The sequence below is a fragment of the Colletes latitarsis genome, chromosome 2, assembly GCF_051014445.1.
Source record: "Colletes latitarsis isolate SP2378_abdomen chromosome 2, iyColLati1, whole genome shotgun sequence".
Taxonomy (NCBI): Eukaryota; Metazoa; Arthropoda; class Insecta; order Hymenoptera; family Colletidae; genus Colletes; species Colletes latitarsis.
Window position 1 is genome coordinate 24403460 of NC_135135.1, and position 22665 is coordinate 24426124.

Genomic DNA, 22665 nt, shown 5'->3' on the forward strand with positions numbered 1-22665 from the left:
TTCTAGAGCCCCAGAGAAACGAGCCGAAAAAATACATTCGGTAAAAGGTCTACTCGTATACCTTGTCTGTGGCCTTACAATGCCCATACCGTTTCGCACGATTCGTAAAGAAATTTAATCGATAAATGTCCGGTCGCGATGCTCGACGGTCGAACATATTGCGGAATAATGATCGGGCGCCACACGCGTCATAAGCGTAAAGTTTGCGGCTAAACGTCTGTCGTGGGAACACATTTCTACCGCCCATTGTACATTGCATCACGTTGGCCAGCAGGTGGCCTTGTGCCTCTCGTGTTCTCGCAAGTGCTCCATTCGCCTTCCATTTGTATATATACGGCCTTCGTCGCATGGTCTTCCATCCCCTCCGCGTCTAAGGCAGGATCTGCTAGGTTGCCTTACCGACGAGTCCACTAGCAGATCCAGGACGAAACGCAGCAGCAAGCAGCCCTTCTCTCTCCCCCCGCCTACCCTCCCTTCTTTCTCTTCACTCTTTCATAGAGGGTTGATCAAGAGGAACCCTAGGGTACAAGAAGAGACAAAATCGGGAGAGCAAGCAGCAGCAGCAGCACCAACAACAGCCCAGCAACAGCAACAGCAGCAGCAGCAGCAAAACCAACAACTAAATCGGTGCACCGAGAGGAGGAACAACTCTCAGCAATGCAGGGAGATGCCGGGTGTGAGAGGAAAGAGTGTGTGTGTGATGTTTTCTTCCAATCCTAGCTAAATTGGGGGAATGTCGTATTCGGCGAGAAGAAGATAAGGACTAGAACTCTGTGTACTCCTCCGGCTAATACTGGATCGGTGTGGAAAATACCACCACGCCCTTTGACCAAGATGCGTTCGTGATTTCATCCTGCCTTGCGTCCTCATCCACGGTTGCTATGTGCCGTTTTTAAGCCTCGTGTTTATGAACACACAGCCCCCCTCTTGACTCTCGCTTCGCAAAGAAGGAGAAATTGAATTGTCGACGGGAAGTTGGGCGCGCCCCGTCTACAGAAGAGGGGGAAAAAAAAACTACACCCGGATCAAAAATCACAACACAAGAACGCCCGTTGGGGTGGTGTGATGGACATTCTCTCCCCTCCAGGAAGGACCCCCACGGAAGTCAGTTTCAAGGATTCTCTCTCTCCGACACGACACATCCCTCCTCTTTCCAACCACATCATCATCGAAATGTGTTTCTGATAACCACCACCCGGTGTCTAAGGCAGGGTCTGCTAGAACAAGCCTTACTGACGAGTCCACTAGCAGACCCGGGACGAAACGCCAATTCCAAGTTTCCCAGTTTCCTCCCCCAATTTTTTAAAAAATTTATTTTTTTCTCTATATTAGAGATCTTAATAATTACCAAGTTCGTAACACGCAGGTTTCTTTTTGGTCACTTTAAATAATAATAGAAAATTATGGGTATTACTGTTATCTACATTATAATATAAAGAATACGCTTCGGTATCTTTTATTTTCTTTTGTATTTAAATGGATCACAATTTCAGTAATCGTAGATAAAAGTGTTCGACTAATTTGATTTTTAACATTTATTCATGAAATTGAAAACAATATCGTTCGTAACATTTCGAAAGTTTAATTACAAGAATCTCTATGTTGATGTCACGTCCGCGCTTTTTTATTACGTGGTCGCGATTTATTACAAATAGGAAAACGCTGATAGATCATTATTCTCGTTAGTATTTACAATCACAGGGCAGCTTAAAGATAATATCGAACGATTGCAAAATAAGACGGGAATTTGACGAGTCAATTTTACAATGGACGCGAGGTGAGGTTAAAAATCGTGGGTATATCGACGAGATACGGCGGTTCCGCATTGGTGACGACACAGGTCGCGCCATTTTCTCCTTTTTCGATTAATTCGATCATCGCTTTGGCCACGTGCTCCGATCTGCGAAGGATCGATTGAAATTAATTTTATATGAATTTCCACCGATTGCGAATACGCACAGATTCAATGAAAATCTTTGACAACAGGTTTATTCATCCAACTCACGATTGGCCGGTTTGCATTTGTAACTCCTCAAGGTCTTGACCGAATTCGATGCATTTTAAAGTTTGAATTCTACCCTTGCTTACGGTCAGTGGCGTGGTAGTCATGCCTGGACATATCAGCATCATACGAACGCCAGTTTTATTATAGCTAAACTAGAAGTAGAAACAAGTCATTCGTGCGTGTACATATTATTTGGCTATTAAATGCTCGGACTCGTTTTCAAATTGTATTGGATTCCCTTACTTTTATGCTGGATGTGAATGCAACCAAAGCATACTTCGTTCCACCGTAAACCGGTAAGTAACGTTGAGGCGTGATGCCAGCCACGGACGCCACGTTCACGATCGTGCCACCTTTACCGCCATTGTGTTTCCCCATTAAATCGATGGCAACGAGATTCGTGCGAACGACTCCTGTCTAAAACGAAACAAAAAATTCAAACTATGCGTTTTTTAATCGAATTCGAAGATCTTAAGATCGATGGTCTCTAATAACGTTTCAAAATAAGAACAAAAAACATGTCCACTCACGAAATTTACATCGATCATGCGTTCCCATTTCGTGTCGTCCGCGATCCCGGCACTGTTAATCAGAATGTCAATGTGCCCCAGTCTCTCGACGAGTTTCTTAAAGGTCGCTGTTCGAACGAAACTTATACATTAATTTTTACACTGTACTTTCTTTAAAAAATTACGTTTGGCCACTCACAGTCCACTTGATCCTGGCTGGTAACGTCGCAGGGGAAGAAAAACGCGCGACCCTCGCCGAATTGACTCTCGAGCTTCTCAATCGCGGTCTCTCCGTTCAAATTTGGCAAATCCAGGATCGCCACGCGCTTAATAATGCAAACAAACGTACAATTTATCCTCAGAATTGTATTCGATTGTTTATAAGAAGCATTCGACGCGATATACGATTACGCGAATAAAATTTCCGCGAGTCTGCGGTTCGGGGCGATTCAAATTTTCCCGCTAATTCACCTTGGCGCCGCCATGCAACAATTGCTCGGCGGTGCTGAAACCGATACCGCTCGCTCCGCCGGTGATCACCGCAATCTTGTCCTTCACGTTCATCCTTGTTTTTTTAAAGGTTCTACAGACTTTTTCTAGACTGATAATAAAACAGTATCGGGGATGCTCGAAGAAGAAGATTTAAAAACAGCCTTAGTTTAGATTCCGAACAGAGTGGTCTGCGCTGGCCAACGACTAAGGACGAGCCTTATCCCCACTTTGTTTCGGGCCGGGCCAAAACGAAAAAGATCACAGACAGGTTTAAAAAAAAGGACGCGACCCGTGTAGCACGTGTCGCCTCTCGAGTCCCGAATCTTCAGTGATCGACGCGCGCACCTAGCGACTATATATACGTGATTTTTAAATTTAGAGATTTAAAAATCTAAATCACGAGATTTATTCGTCGACAAACATTGAACGACCGTAACAATTGCAATGTTTCAATTCGTAATTATTAGATACAAAATTCTCAAAATTTCTTCTCAGAGATCCGTCGCTGCTGATAGATTCGACTCGGGCAAAAAGCAAATTTGTACGATAAAGAGATAACGCGAATAGAATTAATAACTGCTGATTATAATCGCTACTGTTTGCTGAGTTTATATTTGTATACGAAACGATAACTTTAGATGAGAAATGCTGTTTTTAGAATCTTTGTTTTTTCCTTTTACCAATTTTGCTTCGTAAGACTTCATTTCTTCTTCGCGTGGTTCGATTCACAATTTTTTACTTTCGTCGGTGGACAGGTTTTCGATGCGTCGACTTTGGAGGCATCGACGCATGGCGGCTCTATTTTGATACTGCAGACCTGGAATCGTCGTAATAGTTTCTTTTTTATCACGTATACCTATTTCGACTAAAACGTGTCTTGACTTATATTATTTTCGCGTTATCGGGGGGAAAGAATTCAAAGTGAAAATTTTGAAAGCCGTGTTTGCGATTTTACTTGTTCCTCGTAGACTTTGGGATCAACTTTCTCGCCTTTCTTCGAGGGGAAATGAATCAATCGAGGAATTTCGTGAACGCTGTTCGCCGGTTCCACCAACCACGCGCTTCCATTTTTCCCCCACGCTATTACGTGGCTCAAAGCTGACCCTATGTGACCTATTCTACAAAGAAATACCTCATTTTACTCCGAATAATTCGAGCGTTCCGTCCCGGAGCCTGCTAGTGAACTCGTCAGGCTTCTCAGCAGATTCTGTCTTAGACGACGAGATATTGGGCAGAGAGAACGACTCCTCTGTCAAAGTAATATCAAACTATGATAGAACTTCACTTACGAAGTTGGTATACAAGGTGGCGTCTCTTCGATACGGTTTCTAGGAATTGGATCCGGAAAACAGGGCAACCCTATGTCGCGAAACTGTTTATTAGTTGGACAAAGAGCCACCATACGCACACCAGTCTCTTCTATATTGAATTCCTCCTTCGATAAGAAACGAGGCACACGGGGTTAAGAAAAATATCAATTCGTGATCTTCGATTAATTTAACATACCGCGAAGTCCATCGTGACCTCTATAGCCGGTTCGTGTTTGCAATAAATGGGGAATGGGTCCTCGGGCCAGCCAATGAATCCTAAAATGCTCGCGCAATTCACTATTATTCCGCCAGGACCGCCATGATTCTTTCCTAATATCTTCAGTCCCACTCGTATCGTTTTTGACATATAGTTCTGGAAGAATTTTACGTCGGAAATAGCACGATTCTTACGAGTCTCCAAGTTTAATAGCTGAGTAGTTTTTTTTTCTCGTTGATAGAAATTAATAGAAATATATCTAATAACGAGGAACAAATATATACCTCCTTCTTCTCCGAGCTATTACACATTGCAGGAGATTGTACTTTGTCGAGGTCGTTAAAAAGTATGTGTATCTGTTTGTGTTTGCAGAGAGCCTGATTCAAAGTGGCTGTGGAAATTCTCAATAATTATAAACGAGTATAAATGCTAATATACTCTCGGTATTAACGCTAATTTATTAACCTTCGAGTTGACAAAGAATATTCACGTTGCACTCGAGAAATTGCACACGATCCTTTCCGTACGAATCGCAGAGCATCCGCGACGCCATTTTCCCTCGGTCTGGATCGTGATCCGCGATCACGATACTCTGAAAGATACATCGACTATTTATTTCTTTCGACAGACTTCGTTCACTTGTTTCTCTATTCGGTTCGCTCTTTTAACACGTTGACCGCCATATTGATTTTTCCTCGACATTTTTTCAAATTGCAGGTGCAACGAATATAAATATTCGATAGTTCCTTGTTTCATAATATTCCTAACGTCCATGAGAAAATTTACAAAATATCAAGGTTCGTTTATCGTGAATATTTCGAAGCGCCGGTCACCGGTGACCACCGCGGCAGCGAACGTGCCAAATAACTCCGAAATTCGAATCTCGTGTACTCGTGCTCCTTTCTGCAAAAGATGATCGGCAGCCGCAAAACCGAATCCATCGGAACCACCCACCACTACCGCCACTTTGCACGCAGGATCGAGAATCGGTTTAGGCGAATCGGAGCTGCAATTTCGGATTAAAAATATATTTTACAGTAATAATTAGTGGGGGAACAAACTGCCACGCTTCCAAAGCAAAGTCTCGTGAAGTTTACCAGTCGTAGGGCTTAACGATCTTCGGTCCATCGGGTTGTTTCTTCTTGGAGAACCGTCTCGAGCTTTTCCCCTTCCCTCGGATCGAGTTAGTCGCGTGAAATTGACACGCATCGAGTTTCCACGGACCTCTGGATGGGAGAACGCGATCGTTTAGCTTCCGGGTTCGATCAGAAAAATAAACGATCGATGATCATCGCGAGAGAAAGTATCGTGTTCGAGCAGCTTACCTTGGACTCGCTCGAAGAAGGTTAGAGACGAACGAGATTACGTGTCGCGTTAACATGCCGCTGGAAACTGCTGTTCACCGATAATTGTAACGAGCCATGGTAGAAATCGGTTGCAAAGATAACGCCTTCTTTACATTATTCGTTAAACGAAAGGTCACCGAGAAAACAGAACTTATTCACGAGCGCAACGCGAAACGAGAATTTAGAAATATGGCGGTCCAGTTTCCGCGTTCGGTTTTTGTTTTTTCGTAACAATTTTCGAACATTTCGTAATTATGTGTTTTTCCGGGCCATTTTTCTGGAGTCTCGAAACCCCATTACCATTTTCGTACAATAAATAAATAAATTAACGAGACTCGTTAGGAATAAAAAATAATATCTTTGTTTGATTTTTTAAAAAGCTATGCACTTTATTGGCTAGGCTTGCAACATACATTTTCCGAGCAAATGATAACAAAACCAACAATTTCCACTAGCTATCGACCGTGACGTCGATTGAGAGTACGCAATGTTTATATTCAAGTGTGCGATTGCCCTTCGATTCAGACACCCTGTAGATACTCTCGTTGCGTCCCGGTTCGAAAACGAAACGGTAAGAGTCTAACAGTTAAATCGAAACCACTGACGCTCGTTCCTCGTAGAACGGTAAATTGAGACGCGACGAGAGGACAGGGCTTATCGATCGAGGAATGGACGATTAAAATGTGTAATAATTGTGTTTTGTGCGTCGAAGACACCGAGTTTAGGCCTCGACTCCGTCTATCTAAACCTACGCTTATTCTTTCCACTCCCATTGGTCGAATCCCCGTTAAAAGTTCGTATAAAAAGTTACGAGCACGGTTATCTTTCAGGAAATCTTCGACTCGTTTTCATCGATATCGTCGCCCGTGATTAATCGCTAAGAAATATTATAGAATCGTTTCGTTCCTCCGTTCGTTGATTCGACGAGCAACGACAAAGACGATTAATTTTCAATAATACGGACGAAACGTGAAATACTAGACGAGATCGTTTTAGCTTTAAATGGATCGAAGAAGTGTTAAAAATTAGTGTCTGTCGATAGACAAACGTTAGACAAGATTTCGACGTTCGCGAATATTATAGAGTATTGTTAAAATATTTGGGGAACGCTGGTTCGAAACTATAGTAAAAGTATAAAAAAATTCATCGTTAGAAACGCTTCGTGTCGCTGTATAGAAAAAGGTGTTACAAATACATACATAGCTGAGAGGATTCGTACAAATTTGTAAGAACCGCGCGGCACAGCGCCGTCCAATTAAGTTCCAGAGCACGGGGACCTTCCCCCACTCTGTGTCCGTTGGGCACAGCTCGATCAGGACCATCTTTAAGCCAATTGGGCCCCGTGCTGGGTAATCTAAGTCAAGTACAATTGCCTTTACACCAAAATAGATTTTAAATCGAAAGCATTCGCTTCTGATACTTGATAAAGGAACAGTAGTAAAATTTCTAATCTAAGTGTTTCCAGAAATTTCGAATCGGGACTAGAAGTAACTTCCATTACAGAATTAAATATTTCGCAAAGAAAAGATAACGATTCACGGTCTAAATAATTAAATTGCTATACCTTGATCGTATTAATTATCGATTACTTGAACAAAATGTTGTCTTAAGGCCGGCCCTGAGCTCAGGGGACAAAGTCGTCGAGGGGCTCGAATCGTGGACAGCATTGGCGTAGTATCGATTTACTTAAAATCGAGAGCACCCTATAGTCGGACTCGAGAAAGAATCAACTTGGTGGGGGAAGTCTCATTCTATCGTAGATATCTTGTACTTATCGTTAATTATGAAAAGATATGAGGTTTCTTTTCAGATTTATGTAAATATATCCTGAAAACTAATTGCTAACCACTGGACGAGCGTCTCGTCCGAGGGGGCCCTAAGTCCCACGGCGTCGCCAAGGCCGAGCAGCTGTTCCTATCTTCCCCAGTTAAACCTTTCCCTTGGTCGTCTTCGTGCAGCCAGTGGCTCTCAACCTATCTCTTGTGATTAATATCTAGTACGTCCAAACTAATTACTTACTATAATATTGTCGTTCGAGTGGCTCTAAATAAAGTCGATATTCGCGCCACTGTTTGCCATCCATCGTTTTAAACGAAACTTGTCGGACTTTGAATGAGATTTCCAAGGCAACGCGGGTTGAGAGACGCTGTCCACGGTGACAGAGCAGGTTACATGCCATAAATTGGCGGCAGAGAGAAGGGAAGCATTGTGGTCTTGGGAGACGTCGAAAGACTCGCTCTTAACGCAATGGCGTAACTAAACTCTGTTTCGTTTCTTTCATCTTACGTATTCTTTCCCCGTAAATGTAAATTCTTTAATGTATAACGTTACATTTTATTTAATGTAATAAATGCTGTTTTACAAATTTTTTCGGTTACTTTTCTCCCAATGTTTATGATTTTATTCTAATATTGTGGGAGAATTAAAGCGAATTTCTGGGTTACGCCACTGCTCTCGCGATAATTAATATCCTACGGATTTTATCGCGTACGAAAGGTCATCGATTTTCCAAGGAGTATTCATACTCATCGCCGTCGAAATAAATTATATCGATCATCTAAAATTACACAAAACATCTTTAATAATACTTGGACAGAATAATACAAGTTGCACAGTATCTTTATTGTTCGTATTATTTTCTGTAGCATTGATAAACATGTTACGTTTAATCGCAAACGATATAAATGATTCATTACGTCCGAAGATGATCGATTAAGGTCGAGAACGTTTACGTATGAAACAATTTTTTTGAAAAATCGGTACCCTCGACGTTATTAAAATACTAGCAAGCAAAAATAGCACTGCTTTGATTAGATAACTGTCGTGTGATCAGGTTTCTATATTACTTCTTTTATCCTAACATTAGTTATCGTTCGACGGAGGCGAATTCCTTCTGCCAGGACGAGTGGTGGGGGATTTTCCAACTCGATTCTTTCTTCGTTCTGACTATAGATTCGTGCCTCTCACAGGGGTCATAGACATAACTCGTTTCTTCAGTGTCGAATTGCAACGACAGTGCAAACCAGTTCAACGACAATTGTGCAGATTATTGTACGAAAATTCGTTACGCCTATGGCCCCTATTATTCGAGTTTTAAAACCTCGTCGAACGATTCCTCGACTCTCGATTCGCAATATCGGGTTTTCAGATCGATGATTTTCATATTCTCGTCGCGATTCGTGCCACTACTCGTTCGACCATCCTTTGCATTTTTCTATCTCTACCGAACCCAATGACTTTCGAAGGAAAATCGAGTCTGAAGGAGAAGTAGCACCAATTGCGACAGATTCGAGTGAAATTTCGTCAGAGTAGACGCTAGTGTACCTCTCATAGGGGCCACAGATGGGAAAAATAACCAGAAACGATTCGTTTTACGATTTCTCGAGTTACATCGATGGTCGTGTCGCGCCGCCATATTGGAATTATCGTTCGAACGATCGTATAAACCGTTACGTCTGCGACCCCTATCGAACGATCTTCCCCTTAAGTGTAATGGAACGCATAGCAATGTACAAAAAAGTATTCTTGCCAGTGTACAAATTGCCCCCCAGTAATCTTTGGTGTGTCGCGAGATACCCCCTTAGAGTAAGTTTACACTGATGCGATCGTCGTGCACGGCAGTCGTACGAGGGACGTTCGCGAACGCGAAAATTCTGACAATTCTGACAAAATTATTTTTGCCATAGCGCTCGAATAAATGTAGATTTTTCTTTCTCAGAGAATACGCGAAATGAAACGAAAGTTCGAAAAGAATACGCAAATAAATACCGAGGAATCCCTGTTATCGACTCTTAGAGTCGAGTAAAATAAATAGAAGAATTTTCTTAAAAATTTTCTGAATACTCTGGGTTCGTGGACGTCCCTTGTTAGTCTGTTCCTGGACTATAATAGAGGTACATACGCAGTTATGGTACGGCATAGTTATTTGTATTCAAGCGAGGGAGGATCCACGTGAATCGTGACGATAGGATTCTTAGTCCTTCGGGAAGTTGATCTCGTGCGGGGGCTGATCGTTCTCCACCAACCAAATACTTCCGCTCTTGCCGGTGTTCAGGATATGGAGCAGTGCCTTTGCCACGTGTTCGGGCCTGAAAGTTTTAAATAATGGCGTCTATTAAACGAAACATTGATATGGAACAAAATTTGCCTATTTTAAATATTTTTAACGAGTCCCTCTTGGGTTTTAAACTGTCCCTCGAAGATCACAACCCCTATTTTTGAACACACTGGTACGAAGAATGATTGAAAATCAAAATAAATCAATTTGAGTTGATTTTAGTTACATAAATAAACTGTCGCCAAATGGTGAGTCGTCGCTATTTCTACATTCGCGACGATGAATTCAAATTAGAACATAAGTGATACGATAAGATGGCGTGTCACGTATCCTGCGATAAGCAAGATGCGTGGCAGAGAATCTGTTCATCGTGAGTTCATAAACCTTGTGGTAAAATGTAGGAATCGCGACAATTTTTATATACAGGGCGTTCGGCTACCCCTGGGAAAAATTTTAATGGGAGATTCTAGAGGCCGAAATAAGACGAAAATCAAGAATACCAATTTGTTGATGGTGGCTTCGTTAAGAAGTTATTAACGTTTAAAGTTCCGCCAATACTGAATTTTTTTCTCGAAAGTGGGTAAGATTTCGAGGGTATGTCTCTTCACTAAAAATGCTTGTAATTGACCCCTGCAGCTGAAAATATTTTTTTCAGAACGATTTGAAATTTTTTTTTTTCGTCGAATTCTCGAATTTTTTTCTAGAAAGTGGGTAGGAATTCGGGGGTATGTCTATTCACCAAAAATGATTATAATTGACCCCCGCAGCCGAAAATAATTTTTTCAGAACGATTTGAAATTTTTTTTTTTCGTCGAATTCTCGAATTTTTTTCTAGAAAGTGGGTAGGATTTCGGGGGTATATCTATTCACCAAAAATGATTATAATTGACCCCCGCAATCGAAAATAATTTTTTCAGAACGATTTGAAATTTTTTTTTTCGTCGAAAAATTTCAGATCTTCTCGAATTTTTTTCTGGAAAGTGGATAGGATTTCGGAGGTATGTGTATTCACCAAAAATGATTATAATTGACCCCCGCAATCGAAAATAATTTTTCCAGAACGATTTGGAATTTTTGAATGTAATTGTTAATAACTTTTTAACGAAGACTCCATGAACAAATTGGTATTCTTGATTTTCGTCTTATTTTTGCCTCTAGAATCTCCCAATAAAATTTTTCCCAGGGATGGCCGAACACCCTGTATATGGAATATATTGTTGGCGATTCGTAGTGTGTGTTTGTAAATATTGTCACCTTTGTGGGACCGAGCTGGCCACGTCGCGATGCCAAGCGTCCTCGTATCGAGCCCAGAGCAGCTGTTTACTAACGTCCCGTAACAATTTACTGTCAGTGGCGCTTGGGCACAGCGCCATCACCTTCACGCCGCTCAGATCCACGTGGTATTGATGCTAGAGGAAAACAATAACAACGTGAGCATTCTTTCTTTCGAAACGAAAATCGCATCGAAAAGAATTAATTCGTTTCCGGGGGAAAATTCTCTTTCCTTTTACAATTTTTTAATTTAAACGTCGATAGACATTGCTCACCCCGTAAGCCCTGGTGAAATTTACGATCGCTGCTTTAGTGGCGGAATATACCGGGACACTGACGTAAGGATTGATGCTGACATTGCTTCCAATATTAACCACTATGCCGCCTTGACCACCCTTGTCGGTTCCCATAAATCGCTGAGCCAGCAATGTCCCGCGGATCACGCCATTCTGAAATGATACCTTTCAAGAAAAAGTCTCGTGCAACGCGCGAAAAGCAACGCAGTAATTATTAGAATAACTTATTCGTACAGAAATGTTGAATTTATTTCAGAATATTGTTGTTAATGTCTCTGAAGCATGGCTGGGTAATATAAAACATATTTTATCTCTTTAGAAAGCTTCGATAATAATAATGAATCAATGAATTTTTCGAAAGAAACATAACGTCAGCGTTACAGAAATTAATTAATAAATTGAAGACGGATGCTTACGACGTTAATATCGACTTCCAGCTCCCAAAACCGATCGTTCATGATCCCTGCATTGTTGATGACAATATCGATGTGACCGAACGTTGAGATCGTCGTTTGAAACGATTCTAAAAGTCGAAATCATCGATTATGACGGTCGTGGCTACACTTTCGTTAATTGTTCACGTCAATAATTACTTTAAAATTCGTACCCTCGAATTGTGAATAGTCCGTGACGTCGCACTGACAGAAAATTACACGATCCTTTCCGTATTCCGTGGTCAAGGTTTCTACCAGTTTCTCGCCCTCGTCTGCGTCGATGTCGCACACGGACACCTTGCGAACGAAAGTATAAATTATGCTGCACGATGAAACACGCGAATAATATATTTTCGGTAGTCGTAGATAACTCACATAAGTCGAGTGTAACTCACCTTCGCGCCTTGGTTTAATAATTCTATAGCACACGATTTGCCGATACCGGAAGCGGCACCCGTCACCAGGGCAACTCGCCCTTTTACGTCCATCTTCGTTAGTCCCTTGTCAACTTTCTGTCTGCGAATACGAAAACACGAGAGCACGTTTAGCCAAAAGTACAGATTAAATCCAACAGTCCACGCTTATTAATCGAAGCTCCGACAACGTCTCTCCAATGAGCAATTAAGTTTATTAAGTACGTCGATAAGTAGAAAGAAAAATCGTCGAAACTATGCGGCGATAAGAAGATATTAATCCAAGGACAGAGCACGACAATTCGTATTAATACGTTCTTATCGCCACGTGGTTTCCATGCACGTCTTTCTCTGACGTTTGTTTCTTATTCTTCTTTATCAGTCACTGCGTTCACTCTATTCGTTTCTTCGTTTTAATTCTAAAACAACCAATTTGTACAATTTCTCGATGTCGTTCCAAACTCTGGAACCCCCGGCACGATTAAATAAACACGTTTGTCCGTCACTGTTACAATTCGTTCGAAACGTTGCACGAGAGCACGGGCATTTCGTTTTTAATGGACAAGATCCGTTCGAGGCGAAAGATCGAAAGGCTGGTCGGGAGATCGTTTCGCCCGGAAGGGTCCAGGATCGTTTCGTATCCGTTTGGAAAACCGCGTCTAAGCAATTTCCGGTCTGGTGGCGACGTGTGATCAGCAGCGCGGGCGAAATCGAATTTCACCGTCTCGTTATAACCGTTTCGTACTCGACTTCCCGGCGTCGATGGGGATGCCTAGCTCGGAAATAAAAGAGCCGATGCTCGACGCGGCGGCGCATGACTCACTGAATCCGCTGCGAAAGCGTCGTTTACCACACGCTTCGACGCCAGGCTCCCGTCGTGCTGTGTCTACGAGCCTCCTTTCCTCGACTACGTCGTCGAGAACTCTGGTCGTTCGAATCCCAAGGCGCAAAATGCCAATCGAGACCCTCCAAGCATCAGAGAATTGTTCGCGAAAATTGTTCTCTTGCCCCAAATCGCGAGCAAAACTGAAAAATTCTTTAAATCTAGCTCAACCAGGTTCATACGTGAAACCAGAATTTAACAATCGTATTCAAGATCGTAAATTAACAAATTTACAAATATTTTTCGTAATAATATTTATGGCTCGTTTGAGGGAAGGGTCAATCGCGATACGAGAGGTCGACAAACCGTATACGTCGCCTTATGCATTTTCTATAATAAAACAAAGGTCTCAATGCTCCTTTAATGCACGTGGAATTCCACGTTCTCGACGCTTGATTACCCAGTGTTTTCGCATGAATCATAGATTTTATCTTCGCATGATTTACATACTGGAAACGTACTCTGTTAATTATAGCTAGAGCTGTACCAGGGGTTACGATGTAACGATCACGAGACACGAAAATCAAAAGCAATTGTATTTGTGTTATTACAAAGTTGCTCGCTTGGAAATTTATTTTTCTTTTTGGTTAATAAGACTGCAAAAGACACGAAGAAAAATTTAAATTTAAATTGCATTAACCAACGATACGCTCCAATGTACGTACGAGAATTCACGATAAATTTTTGTAAATCGTAACGTAAAGAATTCGAAAGTTTGTAACGTAACGTGGAAAAAATGTGAACAAGTGGAGAAAGCAAGAGTTGTACGTGTCCCGCGTGAAAAGGGACGATCGAGAATTCCAAGAGTCGAGCGTTTCCACTACTCTTGCGCGAATCGCCCCAGCGAGGGAAACAGCATCACGCAGCTTCGTTTAATATTGCAGTCGACGTGACACCATCTCCCCCGACTAGCGTCTGGCAGCCGTAGATAAACCGACCAACGCGTTTCCCTCGTTGAGCATCAAAAAGGGCCGATCTAAAAAATTCACGACGCTCCGATCGCTCGATATCCCAGAGAACTGTACAACCTCCGGCTGCCACGCACCTCTCGACTTTCACCTACGCTCCTCGAAAACACTCAACCACCGAGTTCTCCCCCTCCCCCCTGGGGTAAAGTCGAGCAGTTCTCTGGAAAAATCCTCCGAAGTGGCAAAGCCGTGTCGACGGTCGCGAAGAAGCCTCTGGCTATCGAACGTCCCCGAGATACTCTCAACATTCCTAGACACCTCTGGGGAACACCATAGACGTCCACCATTTGCAACCTCCTCGCGCCGCGACTCTTCCTACTTCGAGATTCCGGCGAATCTCAAATTCATAGTAAAATTCTTCAGACAATATCGATAGAATCTTGAATTTTCTGGTATCGAAAATCGTTTTGGAATATCAAAATTTGTAAGATATCTGTAACATCTCGATTTCTTTAAGGATAACACAAGCTAGGCAGTTATCAACTCCCATTTTGTATCATCGAACTCGCCTCGATCTAGGCAAAGAGGATTTCTCGAGGAGCAAGGCGTATAAATAGAATTACATCTACTCTAATTCGAGTGTCTACGATGGCGAACGACAGATACAAGATTCCAGTAGCCTCCGGGAACATTATCGAACAGAATACAATCGAAAACGCACACTAATATCGCTCGTAATCGAGTAAACACCGACGTCAACGTCGCCTGTATCGGAGCGACGCGACTCCCCTCCCTCATGGGAGGCTAAAGCGTCGCGCTCGGATTCAAGCGACACCGGCCACTAACGCGTTAATCGAGGATCCACGGATCGCCCGAGAGCACCGAATCGACCCGACGAGCGCACGGTGCACCACGGTCGCGAAAAACGATTCAAGTTCACGGTATCCTCGCGCATAAATTCCACGCGCCAGATTCCCTCACCATAATTTCATACAAAAGGAAACTGTCTCGAGTAATTTTGGTCACCCGAATCCCCAAAGGGCATTCCCTTCGATACACATGGTCACCCCTGGGCACTCTAATATTTGGCGGCACGAGTCGACCACGCTCCCTTTCCCAGTGTCCGTTGACACGAGACAAACAGACTCTCAGGCGATTGCCCTTCCGTGAATTCGAAACGAATCGAGCCGACGGAGGCTCGAACCTCGGCGGTTTATTTTCGTCGTTGAGACGAGAATAGGTTGGCGGCCGTTTCTCCAGCGTCTCCTTAAGCTTTCGTTGCGTACCTTCGATCGCAGCAGCTCGAGGAACCCGGGGCGTCCGGCAACAGGCAGACCGCGACGACGGGAACGCGCACACGAGTCGTCGGTTCAGTGGGGGGCAACGGTCGGAGGGTGTGCGTCGTTCGTGGAGATCGTCGCGAGTAAAAGTTGGACCGACAAGGTGTGGTTGACGGCCGCGGACGCACTGACTGGCTGCACCGACGGTTTTCACTGCCCCACGGTGAAACGCACACACCCCACGAGCAGCCCGATATTGATTGGCGGCGGTTGCGTGCCACGTGACTTTTACGTGACGCTGGTCCGTTACGCGTGCAACCGTGTGCGTGCAGGCGCCGGCGTGTTCGTGACACCCCCCCTCTCCCTACGCCCCCGTCACCCCACCACCCCCGTCCTCGGGCAGCCCTTAACCTTCGGTGGTGGCGTTCAGTTTCGCGGCCCCGATTCCCGACCACGGCTGCCCCGAACCTCTCCCGCCCCGGTTCGACCCCGCCCTATCGCCGCGATTATAAACTTTTCCTATCCCTTGCGTTTCGAAAATCTCCAATATGCACAATTGGCCACCTCCAAGGACACCTCTATGCAAGGTCCGAAAATCGACGAAAATCTGGCCCCGAAAATGACGTCACGATTCGAAACGACCAGAGGAAGGTAGTCAAATAGGACGGAATTCGTGTGACTTGCAATATTATTTTTGTTCAGAATATTTACGATAAATCACGTTTAGTCAGTATTAACCCCTTGACGTACGATTTAATTTCAAATACTTCGTCGAACGTATACTATTTGTTTTTGTTTAAGTTTGTTCGTACAAGGGATGATCACGAAAAAGAATAGGTTTGTTTTACGAATATCTCGTGTATGTTAAAAGACATCAAGAACTTGTTACGAGTCAGGCTCTTCATTGTACGGTAAGGGGTTGAGCGTAACACACTATTTCCACGAAGTTGCGCGATAGGCTAAACGAGAGAATACTGATAACGAATAATAATAATAGTAACGATAATAGCTCAAGTAGCAGCGCGCGCAGTAACAGCGGAGATAGTAATATTGCAGTTCCAGTTGCAACAGGCGTAAAAATAGCAATAGATTATGATATTCTCGCCTTCCTGCGAGCACGGTAACAAAAATCACAAATAACGATCCGCGTACGATTGAACGTGCAAAACTGGTTTTCACCGACCGGAAGTGAGCCGAGGGTCGACGGGTTTCGATCTCCGGGTCGCTCGGTGGTAACCGTCAGCTGAAAGTTTCGGCGTTCCTCTGTCATGGCCGCGAATCTCCGGTGTACCGGGGCTCATATCGATAACGAGAGTGAATACGTGGACGTAGGATCGGTCGGAAGGGAGGCAGAACCGGAAGGTGGTGGCGAAATAAGGGCACGAGGTGGCCAGCGACGCGAGGATCGCTTCGGTCGGCCACGAGGCGATGGACGGCCGAGGCAGGATGAAGTTTAGGAAGCTCTTTCGCAGCCGAATGTCGCGAGCCGTCGTTTCCTCAACGAAGCTGAAGCAGTGCGCCAGGAAGCAGGCGACCAGAGTCAGGAAATGCATGTGTCTGCCATCCAATTACGCCCTCGTTGAATTCCCCGTGGTCTGGGCCGAACTCAGGTCCGTTGTCGCGACTCTCCCCATTCGTACTGCGCCCTAACGACACCATAGGATGTTTTAATTTAGTCCACGGGAAAGCCCCTCATTTTACGCGCGAGAATCAAATTTAAATCGTAAATCAGCGACCCCGCAATTTCTATAAAATCTGCAGACAGCCTTGAGGGGTTGCAATTTCATTTTGATAAAGAATATTTTTTACATCCTTGTATTCCAAAGAGAGACTGAGAAAAATGTATGGGAGCATGACAAAATTCTTTTATTAAAAGTTAGACACGTTGACGCTAATTTGGGATATTTTCGCGCCAATGGTATTTCAGAGCGAATCAACAATTGTGCGACGGTGCGATCCGTTGCGCCAGGGACCACGTTTTCCCGGTCCATCGCGCCATATTGTCCGCCGTGAGTCCATACTTCAAGGCGCTTTTCATCAACAGCCTGAAAGGCGGGAAGACTGAGACCACCGAGGTCGCGATCGACTCCGTTCCCGGCGAAATTTTCAGCCTGATCCTCGATTACGCGTACACAGGCACGTGCAGCGTAAACGCGGACAACGTGGAACAATTGTTACCATTGGCCGATCAATTCGAGGTCCTCGGTGTCGTACAGCTGTGCTGTCAGTTCCTGCTGCAGGAATTAAGACCCGAGAATTGCTTAGGTAATGTGTCGATTTGTTGTTAAATTCGAATAGTCGCTGAGGATCCGGATCAAAGTTCTCCAACCAATATAATTCTCTAATTACCGTTGAAAATATTAAAAATTGTTCCAGGTTGGGAAACACTGATCTAGAGGGTCCAATCTTTTTCTAAAATTTTTAACAACAGTAGCGTAGATTAACAGTTTTGGATTTGGAATTTAGAGACTATAATAAAGACCTGTTTCAAAATTTTAACTTTAAACGGAATTATCGTTATTATAATAGATTAAGGATCGTTAAGAAAATAAAAAAATCGCATTCCGTGTAAATGCCAGTATTTCGTGGCGAGACTGCTGAATTGTGACGACTTAGGTATCTTTAAATTCGCCCGTCACTATTTCTGCCGCGACCTGGAAGAGAAGGGCCGGAAATACATTCGTCATCACTTTAAGCGGATACTGCAAGACAGCGCGGAATTCAAAGAGCTCACGAGCGAGGAACTCGAGGCGATCATACGCGACGACGAGCTGAACGTTAAAAGCGAGGAAATAGTTTTCGAGGCCGTTAAAACCTGGACCGAGCACAACGTGGAAGAAAGAAAGCCCTGTTTGCCGAGGCTCTTGAAATGCGTGCGCTACGGTTTGATGAGCTACCCGTTCTTCACGAACAGCGTTCTCGCGTGGAGGCTCGTCGAGGAGGATGAAGTGAGTGCTCGGTTATCTTGAAAAGTCGGAACAAAAAGGACTGGGGGGCCTCCATCGACGCATCGTACAAATATCTCCCACTTCAAAACTCTCGACAATATTTCTGTCGTTATTCTTATTATTCGTACATCGTTATTTTTATTTATTTTATTTAATAATCAATCCACAGGGAGGAACACGTTCGACCCCCCATCCCCGCAATTAATTCATTCTTTCGATCTTTCCAAAGCTGTGCCAGGAAGTAGTCGTCCACGCGAACGCGTACTTGAGCGAGCAGGACGCGAAGCAGGGCGAGATCGACCTGAAGAACCCTTTGGCGAGGCCACGGATCCCCTACGAGATTCTGTTCACGGTGGGTGGCTGGAGCGCCGGTTCCCCGACGAACTTCATGGAGACGTACGACACAAGGTGATCGAACAATGTTCCCCCGTCGCAAAGTTTACCCCGCGTTGAAATCGTGCATATTGCGATCTTATCCCCGTGCCGATTTACCCGTGACCGAGCCAAGATTCACCGGGATCGTGTGTAATGTGAACTCCAGAGCTGACAGATGGTTTCTATCAGTGAACACGGACGCCACGCCGAGGTCGTACCACGGACTCTGCGCCCTCGACAATCTCATCTACATGATCGGCGGCTTCGACGGCAACCAGCACTTCAACACGGTCAGATGCTTCGACCCCATCGCCAAGGAGTGGCACGAACGGGCGTGCATGTACCACTCCAGGTGCTACGTCAGCGTTTGCACCCACGGTGAGACACTTTGGGGTCATTTATCCTACTCATAACCTTGTCTACTAGAGTTGCTCCACTGTGAATTCTCTTTTTGCAATTTATGGCGGCTTATTGTATGGAAGAAGCTTGCAAAAGATATCAAAATGATCCCCTCTCGTTTCGTTCCACCCCTTCAATAGTCGCTCGACTGTGTAGTACTTGCGAGAGAGTTAAGAGCATAGCCCTCTGGCGGCGAGCGCGGGTAACGTCACCAGAATCGGTACAGTGTAGATCAGATTCCGTGTACGGGAAGTTCGAGACTTTGTTTTCGCGGGAAACGCACAGAATAAATAATTGCAATCCCGTAGAAATAAGCAATAGTTCTAGTTTTCTGGTACGCGAAATCATCTTGATCCAAGCAGCGATACGGACATTTAACGGAGAAAGTATCGTCGTCCCCGACGCGCGTAATGAAAGTTTGACGTACGAGTCGCGTCGTTCGTTCGGAACGTAATCGGTTTGCAATTAGGTGGGAAGGTTTACGCTCTCGGCGGTTTCAACGGCCACACAAGAATGAGCTCCGGGGAACGATACGAGCCGCAGAGGAATCAATGGGAGATGATACCGTCGATGCATCTACAGAGGTCAGACGCCAGCGCGGCCGCGCTGCACGATAAGATTTATATCGTCGGCGGTTTCAACGGCCGAGAAGTTCTGAATTCCGCCGAGGTCTTTGACGTGGAGACCAATCAGTGGAGTTACATTCATTCGATGAACAATCCGCGATCCGGGATGTGTCTGGTCGCATTCCGCGACAGTCTCTACGCCCTGGGCGGCTTCGACGGTTTCATCAGACTCAGTTCCGGTAATTAATTTGATCACGTTACGCGACAAAGTTCGAGCATCTTCCGCCACAGGAACTAGTTATGCATTTTTTCAAAAAGCGACCGATTTATTCAGAGAACATAGAGTATGTTAACACTAGATTCACGGACTGAGCCAATTTGACTCATTTAGAGTTTTGTTGCTATATATATAAAAAACTTGAATATTATTTTTTAATAACGTATGTTGGTTTTTAATTCCGTAATGAATTATACATAAATATTGAATTCCTCCCCTTTCCAATAAAATAGTGAACGATTCCTTAAATTTGAATAATATTATCGCTTTCTAGAATCAAGAGAATACATATTAATATAAATAGTAATATATTTTACTTGACGTATCACAGAGTACTTCCATCCTATGATTTCGATTAAAATTTTTACGCGTACAAGAATTTTGCTCGACTCTGTTCGATGTACGTTTCGTGCAGAAGCATCCATCGTTAAGGACTGTTCTGCCGCGTAGAATTCAATGTCTCGTTACAATATCGATCTTCCCTTCACGCAGGGGAACGGTACAATCCGAATCATTCCCAGGACTGGCACGCGGTTCCAGAAATGTTCAGCCCCAGGAGCAATTTCGCCACGGCCATCTTGGACGACATGATTTTCGTTGTTGGCGGTTTCAACGGTAAACTATTCGATCACGCGTCGATCAACATATTAACTTTGCAAACTATCGTTTCTCAAAAAATATTAATTCGAAATATTAGGAAGCTAATTGAAAAGATTTTCACGCATAAATTCCTTTGGTGAATCAAGCGTTTCCTATCAACGACTCGATAATTTTTAAAGCCTCTCTTTACCGGAAGGAAAAATATTTATGCGTACGAAACAAATTAAAATTGATGGAGCAATTTAGCGCTAGAATCTGATTAAATGGCGCGTGGTGGATGAAAACGATTAGGTTCCACGACGGTCGCGTACGCAGAATGCTACGACGCGGACAGCAACGAGTGGTACGATGCATCGCCGATGAATCTTAGTCGAAGTGCAATGAGTGCATGCGTTTTAGCGGGTCTGGCCAACGCACGCGAATACTCTTATCAGGGCAAAGCTCGAGATCTCGGTCAAGGTAACGCTATTTCCAAATTTACGCGAACGAGTGTGGAAATACATCGAGAGTACGTGAATTACGAACGAAAGGGGAACGATTCTACGCGAAAAATGTGTGAAAAAATTTTCTCAGAGCAAGCGTCGTCCGAGAATCAGGAGAAAACGAACCAAGGGGGCGAGGGGGCGGCAGAGACGAACGACATTTCCGTCGAGGAAGAAGAAACGGTGAACTTCGTGGACCACGATCAAGGGGAAAGCGACATGAACGAAATGGCCGAGAGCGTTGGCAATTTTTAAGGATAATTCTGCGATTAGATAGTCTAGAATTACAAAAAAAAAAGAGTTACAAAAATTTGTTTCGCAATGAATGGCGGAGGCACGAAAGCTCCGGTATCTGTGCATCGCCATTTCGTCGAAAATGCACGAGACGAAATTCTTTATTATATAAAATCAAAGTCTTAATGTTATAAATTTTGAATCAGGCGACTGGTGCAAGATACGGGAGGCGTTCGAATTTTTTTTCTTTTGTAACACGTTTTAGGAAAATGTCGCGTGAATCGCGGATTTTAATCGTGATCGAGTCTTTCAATTTTTAGCCAAATCGCTGTTTTGTAAGGGGTATTATTTTTCTGTTAAATTATTTATTTATTCCTATTTTTTGTTTTTTTATAGGACACTCTCCGTGAAATTTACAAGCGACGGAAAACGCGAGGCTTTCCAACGATTTTATCCATTAACGTTTTAGCGACTGATTCACGCATTTTAAACGTATCTTCGAATAATTTTTACTCGTTCAGATTTCTTTTTTCAATGCACGGAAACCATAGATACACCTGCGCGGTTAAATCCACGGGGCATACGAGAATCGTTGCCTCCTTTTAATCGATTTTCATCGAACGACGCAAATTGTTATTATTTTTACGCGAATATTTACCCTCGTCCTTGCACGTGTATCTTGATATCCTGATGTGCCTTGGTCTGTTATTTTAAACAAATAAAAGTATACCGATTACGAAATTAGCCTTGTCATTGGTCGAATTAAATAAATTCAGATTAATCTAATTGGTCGGGTGGACAGTGAAAAATCGTAAAATTGTTCGCTGGTACAGAGTAAAGTTTATTTTAATAACTTTTATAAAAAATTATTCCTATATACTTATTTATATTAACAGCAAATACAAATAATATCGTTTCAATGATTTTTAACTTTTGGGAACAATAATTTCACCCTATTTCAGCGTCAAATAAGTAATTCAATCGAAACAATTTTTAATTTGTGCATCGTTTAATCGATCATCGTTAATATTATTAATTTATATAAATTTTAACGCTCCTCCAAACTATCGTATTATTTATATAATTACATCGTTATTATTAATAATATATATTGAACTATAATAATTTAAATGTTAAACGATGTACGCGTAATTTCGTTAGAAACAAAATGGGGAAATCAATATCCATCGTAGTAATTATTTACAGAAGTTTACCACTAACGATTATTTCTCTTTTTTTTTTTTTATTCTCGGAGCGATCTCGCCGCTTGAAAGATTTATTATCGATAAACGAAAATTGCGTTCTTTATCGTAGTACGGATAGCATCTTCGAGATTTAACGACAATCAGAAGTTCTTCTACT

The 22665-nt window shown here is 43.3% G+C and overlaps 3 protein-coding genes across 3 annotated transcripts in view; 1 reads left to right on the forward strand and 2 right to left on the reverse strand.

Moving 5' to 3' along the window:
- LOC143351621 (protein FAM135A) overlaps positions 1-22665 on the reverse strand; it is an 81719-nt gene that overhangs the window by 17908 nt on the left and 41146 nt on the right. The window lies entirely within an intron of this gene.
- Positions 1574-15560, reverse strand: LOC143347313 (uncharacterized). Its single transcript, XM_076776345.1, has 17 exons — positions 15429-15560; positions 12334-12454; positions 12112-12235; positions 11921-12027; positions 11484-11657; positions 11191-11345; positions 9854-9967; positions 5425-5539; positions 4513-4689; positions 4296-4441; positions 3962-4124; positions 2986-3141; positions 2714-2882; positions 2536-2642; positions 2249-2422; positions 2006-2157; positions 1574-1900 (listed from the first exon to the last, which is right to left on the reverse strand). The coding sequence occupies exons 2-17, from the start codon at positions 12424-12426 to the stop codon at positions 1762-1764; spliced, it is 2265 nt and encodes a 754-aa protein (XP_076632460.1). The 5' UTR covers positions 12427-12454; positions 15429-15560; the 3' UTR covers positions 1574-1761.
- On the forward strand, positions 16955-21351 carry LOC143351570 (kelch-like protein 10). The gene is made up of 9 exons (XM_076783242.1): positions 16955-17032; positions 17350-17687; positions 18039-18370; positions 18600-18778; positions 18912-19123; positions 19614-19949; positions 20480-20602; positions 20879-21046; positions 21161-21351. The coding sequence occupies exons 1-9, from the start codon at positions 16974-16976 to the stop codon at positions 21322-21324; spliced, it is 1911 nt and encodes a 636-aa protein (XP_076639357.1). The 5' UTR covers positions 16955-16973; the 3' UTR covers positions 21325-21351.

Bases quoted from the DNA above. Each gene is read 5' to 3' on its own strand.
- LOC143347313 (XM_076776345.1), bottom strand. From the start codon at position 12,426: ATGGACGTAAAAGGGCGAGTTGCCCTGGTGACGGGTGCCGCTTCCGGT. The intron at 4,690-5,424 runs GTACACGAGATT...AAATTCTTCCAG, and splicing joins TTTTGCAGAAAGGAGCACGA to AACTATATGTCAAAAACGAT. The intron at 3,142-3,961 runs GTAAAATCGCAA...TTCTTCTTCGAG, and splicing joins CCAAAGTCTACGAGGAACAA to CATCCCCGATACTGTTTTAT.
- LOC143351570 (XM_076783242.1), top strand. From the start codon at position 16,974: ATGTGTCTGCCATCCAATTACGCCCTCGTTGAATTCCCCGTGGTCTGG. The intron at 17,688-18,038 runs GTAATGTGTCGA...GTGACGACTTAG, and splicing joins AAGACCCGAGAATTGCTTAG to GTATCTTTAAATTCGCCCGT. The intron at 19,124-19,613 runs GTGAGACACTTT...GTTTGCAATTAG, and splicing joins CGTCAGCGTTTGCACCCACG to GTGGGAAGGTTTACGCTCTC.